The sequence below is a fragment of the Cucumis sativus genome, chromosome 1, assembly GCF_000004075.3.
Source record: "Cucumis sativus cultivar 9930 chromosome 1, Cucumber_9930_V3, whole genome shotgun sequence".
NCBI lineage: Eukaryota > Viridiplantae > Streptophyta > Magnoliopsida > Cucurbitales > Cucurbitaceae > Cucumis > Cucumis sativus.
The window spans coordinates 4,498,807-4,506,252 of NC_026655.2; the positions used below are offsets into that span (position 1 = coordinate 4,498,807).

Sequence of the window (7,446 nt, forward strand, 5' to 3'; positions counted from 1 at the left end):
ATACATTGATTCATTGTGATATTTTGTAGTGATGAGCATGATGGACCTAAAAATCGAGCCAACCGACTAAACCAAAGTAACGAGAGAAGTCGGTTTTGAAAAGTTTTAAATCAAGAATTTACAAATTTTATTTTGAAGTGTAGACGGACGGATTATCACCCTAATTTATATTCCAAAACAGTGGCTCCAATTTGTTACGTGAATGTATGTAATTGTGAAAAAGTATACTAAAGTCTCTGGAAGGAAATTGAAGTATAAAAGTAAAAGCCAACGAAAATGGTAGGAAATGGAGGGAAGAACTAAGAATATGTCAAAAGAAAGGATTGGTTAATACAACCGTCGTGTTGTTCGAATCCTGGCCAGAAGCTCTTTTGACTCCTCCCATTGCTAATTTCTTATTAAAGATTATTACTTCACCGCAAAAACTGAAATCCTCACTGTTTCCTCGTCGGCGGCGTCATGGGTACTGTCATCGACTCCCATTTCTTGGCCATCACTGCCATTGTCACTGTATGTTTTCCACCTTCTCTCAATTTCTAACTCATTCTACAGTTTTACCCATATTATTGTTCACTTTGTTATACTTTTTTGACACTTATTTTGTGATTCTCAGATTGGGTATCAACTGTCTTTCTTTATAATCACAGCTCTTCTCAAGTTTGACAAAGTTACTGATTTCGCTGGTATCTATTTCCTTTCTTTCTTAACAATCTGAATTTGTGTTTCCGAGGAATTCGGGGTAGAGAGAATGGTTGGAATAGCTTTTATTGAAGGTTTAGGTTTTAAATTTTTAGTATCCTAAGTGAAATGAGACTGTAAAAAAGAAACTGATTCCGAATTTCACAGTGAGGAATTAGTTGGTTGTTTGTGTGCTGGGAAATGGTGGGGGCATATGTCTTTTCATGTACTGGGTATCATTTTTTAGTTTTGATGTCGATTTATGAAGTTTCTGATTTACAGGTAGCACAAATTTTGTGATACTTGCTGTTTTGACTCTAGTTCTTAAAGGAAGTTGGCATTTTAGACAGGTAAAGCTATTTGATTTTGTAAACACGTTTGACATCTCTTCATTCACGAATCCGCTAAATTTGGGTCCATTCCTCGTTTTAATTACATCAATTTCCCCATTTTTGGTAACCTTCCTTCTGCAATAAGTGCCAATCACGGTTTCAGGACCTGTGAAAACAATCGGGCATTGGGTTTAATTCTATAGTTTTGATTTACCATATGACTGAAGAAGAAACCTTGGAGGAGTTCCTTTTTCGCGTACTTCACTGTCAGCATTTTGTGCTGCTCATGTTACTCTTGTTCTCTTTTTGGTGTATCCAAACTGGATATTATATGAAAAGAAGTTGGTGTTCAATAATGTAGATTTTCTTTTTTGGTGTAAAACAGTTTTCTGACAAATTAATTTATGGTTTCACTTTTCAGGTAATTCTGTCTGTGCTTGTAGTGGCATGGGGTCTTCGCCTTGGTTTTTTCTTGTTAATGAGGTATGTAAAACAGCTCGCCATAAATAACTCTTCAATTTTGCATTTCATCTTGATGGTAATCTTGTTTATGATGCTAAACATTAGTATTAGAGATAAGAATTTGTTTTGTTCTTCATTTCATTCTGTTCCATCCAATAGTATAAGCTTTTCTCCATTGCGAATATTAAGTTTTAAATCAACTCAACTGGTCATTTTTGTGAGCATGAGTGGAAATCAAGCACTATTTCCTCTTTGATTCTCATTATTTTTATCGGTGCAAGATGGGGCATAATTTGAAAGGAAGGGGAGATTTAGTCCTAGACATTAGAAAATGGTCTGAGATAGTTCTCAAGTTTTACTCCTTTAGAATTAGTTTCAAGAAATATAGGGCAAGTACCCAAATACGCGTGTGTGTACCTTCAGCTATAATAACGGGCAAAAAAAATTCAATTATACTGCTCGGAAATCATAAATTTTTGTTCAAGTTTTGAATTACATGATATGACAATATTGATGGACAGCATTTGTATAACAAGTGCTTAGTGTATTTTCTTGTTTTTCTTTATGTTTCCTCAGGATTTTGCAATGGGGAGAGGACCGGCGTTTTGATGAAATGCGTAGTAATTTGGGGAAATTGGCAGTTTTCTGGATATTTCAGGTGGATTGGATTGTTCTTTTATAACTCATACAATCCTAATGTTAACGTTTCATTTTTTCTCCTTTGTGGCCATTTATCTCACCATTTCGTTAATTCAGGCTGTCTGGGTCTGGACCGTAAGCTTACCTGTCACAGTGGTCAATGCAAGCAATCACAACCCATCTCTACGAGCTGCAGATGTAATTGGGTGGATTATGTGGTTAATAGGTTTTCTAATCGAAGCTACAGCTGATCAACAAAAATTGAGATTTAAAAGCTCTCCAGAAAATAGGGGGAAGTGGTGCAATGTTGGACTTTGGAAGGTCTCACGTCATCCTAATTACTTTGGTGAGGTTAGGCCACTGCTAAAAGTTTATGTATTTTGTAACTGGCATTTCTTATTCACTTTCGAAATAGCTATCTATTTTTTATTTAAGTTTTAATTTCTTGCTTTACACTGGGATCCTTTGGCCTCTTCGATCAGTATTCCTCCCGCTTGACTTACTATGCCATGTCAAGTCCAGGGATGGCGTTCTTCTTTGGAAAAGAGGAGTGTCTTGCTCTCTAGGTTATTCTTAGATATCTAGAATAAATAAGCATCAGTTTGTTAGATACCCTTATATGCCAGTGACGCCACTTTTACTTCTCAAAGGAAAGAATGCTCAAGATATGAACCTTTGATTAACTTAAAAATGACACTTGTGATAGAGAACTTGTGTTTTCCTACTGAGGAAGGGTTCAAGTTATTAGTTTGGTGGAGTATGGCTGTGCTGACTTCCTGTACTGCGAGTTACTTCTACCTCAGGGTTGTATATATTTCAATAGTCTGTGATAGAATCTATAAAAGGTAACCAAATTACAAAACTAATCAAGTAATTCGAGGTAATTGGACTCTCCCCTCTTGAGATCTCTCTCGAGCCCTAATTCACTCACCACAATATTGCCTACAATCTTCTTTCCTTTCCCTTTCTATTTATAACCGAATATCTTTGCAACCTCACTAACTAAGTATTATTATACTCTTAATATCCTATTAACACTCTAATACCATTCCTTTCAGTTTGTCGATTCAATAATTCAGATAAGTATTTTTTTTTTTTTCATCCTTTTAACCATGATGATAACAGATCTTTCTTTGGTGGGGAATCTTCGTTGCTTCCATACCCGTTCTGAAAGGTGCTGAGTGGCTTGTGATACTTGGTCCCATATTCCTCACATTACTGCTTCTTTTTGTCAGTGGGATTCCACTACTTGAGGTTTGCTTCCCCTTCCCTTTCAATTCATCACCAAATCTTTCTTCGTCTTAATTACTAGCATGTTTTGTATTAACAGGAATCGGCAGATAAGAAATTTGGGAATGTGACTGAATACGTACATTATAAAAGAAAGACTAGGTGGAGTTCCTTTTTTTTTTTCCTTTCATTTATCAAAACACCCACTAATTTTAAAACTATATGTTAAAAGTAATGATCTTTTTGAATTTCTACTCCAGCCCCCTAATCCCACTGCCTCCCGCAATATATGGAAACCTGCCCTCCTGGTTCAAGAAATTTTTTCTATTTGAATTACCTCTTTACAGCCGCAATCTTCCAGGGGGCGACCTAAACTGGTGAGAATGGATATTTTATCTTCTTTACATATTTACTTGGCCAGCTTCATTGCTTTAATGGTAACTCATTTGCTTGCTTACACATGCGTCAGCTCTGCTATATATCTGAAAGAAAGCCAACATCTGTACGCTTCATTTATGACTGGTAGTTACTTAAAGCATGTAAGAAAAATTAAAAATATTTGACCAATGCTAGTCTGATACCTTACTCGATAATACTGAGCCAACATTATTTGAAATTATGTAGGATCTATAAATGAATAGCAGTGCATAATTCTTCTTCTTCGTTTTCCTACTCTTTAAGTCATATTTTCAATTCAGGGATTTTCATCAAGATGCTCTCTGTTGAAATGGCATAAGTTAATTCTATCTATTGCCTGAAGTTTCTTACAATTTGTGCAAGGTGTAGAACAAGCAAGGGAGAAAGCAGTGATAGATTGAAGATGGGTTAGGATTTGTACTTGTTAGGATTCTTGTTCATTAATTTGAAATTTGAATAGAGCTTTACGGCACTGCTAGAAGCATTCATCACCATTCTTGCCACTCTTCCTCTTATGATGTATCTATCGTTTACAAAACCGACATTGATACTCGTTTTGATTTCCTTTAGTATTTGTAAGTTTTAAGTTTTAATTATTGATATAAATTTAGTTCAATATTTCCTCTACATATTAGGTAGATGATGCAGAGAAATAACTTAGGATATGGTGAATGCATTAGGAAAAAAACTTATAATATGAGAGATTACTTATCCATTTCCGTATCACTCACGATATGTGTATACATATATAATAATTTGAGCACCTGTTTTAAAAGCATATTTCGAAAGGTTATTATACAATGGCACCTCAAAATCTCCCAAATGTCTCTCTTTTAATAGCTTATTCATGTGATTGTTTTTCAGATTTAGGAAAAATCAATACTCCTACCCAAAAATGTGTGAAAACTATACCATCAACTTCACTTTATTATTATTAATAATATTATTATTGTGCATTGAGCTTGTAAATTTCTAAAATGCAAAGATACATGTAACTTTTATTTCCCACTTTAGCACAAAATGCTTGCAATCCTCATCATCTTTCTTTACTCGTCAATGGTCATGTGACCCATTATCCTCTGCCATCACTACTTTATAGGGTATGTCAAAAAAGCAATCATTTTTTTGGAAGTGCATCATAAATTTACTAAAATGTAGACTTGCCACAGGTACAAGAGCTCGTATAAATAGGGAGATGAGAATTGAAATGGAGTTTATACTCTGAGTATACTTACATTAATCTTTAAAATATGGACCTTTTTCTACTTGTTTCTCTTGTTCAATCACATCATCAAAGCTTGTTTTTGATTTGCACATGATATAGAATCTCCCCTTTTTCTTGTCAGATTTAATCTTCTCTTTTTTATGGATAGTGATTTGAATTTAATAGAGAAAAAGTACTGGGATTGAATTTGCTACAGTTTGTTCTATGACGGCAAAAAGCAGCAAAATATGGAATAAAGATCGAAGTCTTTGGCTGAAGTTAATTAACTGATGTTTGAAATACTAAAAAAGATGAATGTGTAGCTGGACACTTGAACGTTCAAACTGCAATTTTGATAATATCATATTGATGAACGTAGGTTTTTTGGTTAAATTACATTACAAATTCATTACCTAATAGCTAAACATCCCCCCGGTGTGAAAACAAGGGATGCCATTGGATATCTAACCCGGCTGGCAACGCTTTTCACCTTATCAAGTGGCCAAAGGAACACAACAGAAATCCAGTCATACTGCCACAACACATCTCATATGTTACTGTCATTTGCATATTAGCAATGGGAGCAAGCTACTTAGCCTCTTGGATCTCTTTTAAACACATAATTTATCTTATAGTTCACCCATTGCTACAATAACCACAACCACCAATTAAATATAAAACCCCCAACAGCCAAAAACCAATTAATTCTCTACCATCATAAAGAAAAAGAGAGAAAAAGGAAAGATGTCATCAATATAAGTGCATTAGTAAAAGCCACTACAGACTCCATAAACAAACTCCTATCAAAAGTATTATATTTTAGAGACTACAACTTTTTCCTTTTTTAATTGCTAACCGTGATGAGGGCAAAAAGTGACCAAATAATTTCCACCAGTGCAAGTTGCAATGCTAGTGGGATCATCATAAGCATAAGAGTAAGCCTTGGGACAAGCAGTCTTGAAGATCTTTGAATAAGCAGTTGGCTTGCAAGATTGTGGATTCCCAAATCTACCAGTGCAGCAATACCTTGGAGAATTGAAAGCAAAGCAAGCACTTTTGCAAGCCACAACTCTTCTATTATCATGAGATCTAACTTGTAAGCCCACAGGACACATCATGTTAAGGTCACTCACACAGCCAGCATAACTACATTTCCCTGAGCCTTTAGATGGGGTAATGGAAATAGCCAAATTGTAGCCATCAACAAGGCTCACATCATAGAAATCTTGGTCATTTCCAAGTGTTATCTCAGCAAGAGTGGCTGGTGGAGTACCTCCAATGCCATTGCAAAAGAGGGAACCTCCACAATCTCCTGTAGCACACTTTCCTCTTCCAGATGCATCAAAAGCACAGCCATGGCGGCCCCAGAAACGACCAGACCAAAGGGCTGGAAGTTGAAGATTGTAGGACTTGTTGGGTGGGAGCTTGAAGCCTCCACGAGCCAACAAGGGCTTACCAGCGCTAGGCTGAATGCCAGGCCAAACTGGATGAGAGCATTTGTTGTAGAATGTTATAGTAGTGGCAGAGACCAAAACTGCGGCAAAGCAAAGAAGAGAAAAAGCCATGGATTTGAGTTACATTGTTTTCAATCCTACAACATTAAAAAACAGAACCCCAAGATTTCATGAGTTTGAGATAGTTACCTGAAATGTGGGAAGTGAAGAGAGTGTAGAGCGTGAGAGCTACAACAGATCTTAGAGAAACTCTCGTCATGACCGATATTGTTCAAGAGAGTTCCACAGAATTTGTCTTTCTTCTGCTAAAGCTCCCACTAGAGTTGTTACATATGAGTGTTTATATAGAGAAATAGACAGAGTAAATGAGAGGAGAAATTGAGTAAAATGAGGAGAGAGGACTGGCACTAAAAAAGTTGAATTGGGGTGGGGTCATTTATAATTATATAATAGTTGAAATAGTTTTAACTTTATTGTATTTTAATTCAAAATCATCCCTCAAACTACTCACATTTTCTTTAGTATAAAAAGTAAAATGAAAAGCATAGGATTAAAATAAAGCAAAGTTGAAGTAAAAAACAAAAGTAGTATTTAAACTTCAAAAACAATGTTTGGCTCAAGAACTCAAAGTTAGAACAGAAGATTCATTATCTATTTCCTGTTCTTTGGATTTGATGTTTTATTAACCTCTTATCTCTTCAGTTACACAACTAAACCACACCTTACAACTTCACTTCTCGGTTGAAATGATGGGAGAAGTTTTTCTAAATACTCCTTGATCCTACAACTAGATTAATGTAGAGTTTTGAGTGGGTAAATGGCACAATTTCTGCAGTGATATGATACAAATCCATTTCTCAGTAAAAATGAAGACTTTGGAGTTTAAAGAGAGAGAGAGAGAGTACTTGATGACAAAGTTGCTCAGTTCCCAAAGATGTCAGAAGCAGAGAAGAGGTTTGGTTTGGTTTGGTTTGTGTTGTGTTTGATTTTACAAAAAGAAAAACAACTGCTTTGCTTCACATGTCAAGGG

At 35.6% G+C, this 7,446-nt stretch overlaps 2 protein-coding genes across 5 annotated transcripts; one reads left to right on the forward strand and one right to left on the reverse strand.

Annotated features, from left to right (window-relative positions):
• The first annotated feature begins 259 nt into the window (after positions 1-259).
• LOC101219154 lies at positions 260-4,385 on the forward strand. Of its 4 annotated transcripts, XM_031884877.1 has the most exons (11): positions 260-510; positions 614-683; positions 961-1,028; positions 1,432-1,493; positions 2,049-2,130; positions 2,229-2,462; positions 3,237-3,365; positions 3,442-3,503; positions 3,602-3,718; positions 3,811-3,880; positions 4,040-4,114. In XM_031884877.1, the coding sequence occupies exons 1-11, from the start codon at positions 460-462 to the stop codon at positions 4,097-4,099; spliced, it is 1,005 nt and encodes a 334-aa protein (XP_031740737.1). In that variant the 5' UTR covers positions 260-459; the 3' UTR covers positions 4,100-4,114. The 4 variants fall into 4 exon arrangements, with proteins under 4 accessions (XP_031740737.1, XP_011650776.1, XP_004137498.1 ...); XM_011652474.2 differs by lacking the exons at positions 3,811-3,880; positions 4,040-4,114 and adding an exon at positions 4,122-4,385 and having other exon boundaries at positions 263-510; XM_004137450.3 differs by lacking the exon at positions 3,811-3,880 and having other exon boundaries at positions 263-510; positions 4,040-4,182.
• Positions 4,386-5,300: 915 nt separating this feature from the next.
• Positions 5,301-6,798, reverse strand: LOC101219392 (thaumatin-like protein). Its single transcript, XM_004137451.3, has 2 exons — positions 6,606-6,798; positions 5,301-6,496 (listed from the first exon to the last, which is right to left on the reverse strand). The coding sequence occupies exons 1-2, from the start codon at positions 6,673-6,675 to the stop codon at positions 5,814-5,816; spliced, it is 753 nt and encodes a 250-aa protein (XP_004137499.1). The 5' UTR covers positions 6,676-6,798; the 3' UTR covers positions 5,301-5,813.
• Between the last annotated feature and the right edge of the window lie 648 nt (positions 6,799-7,446).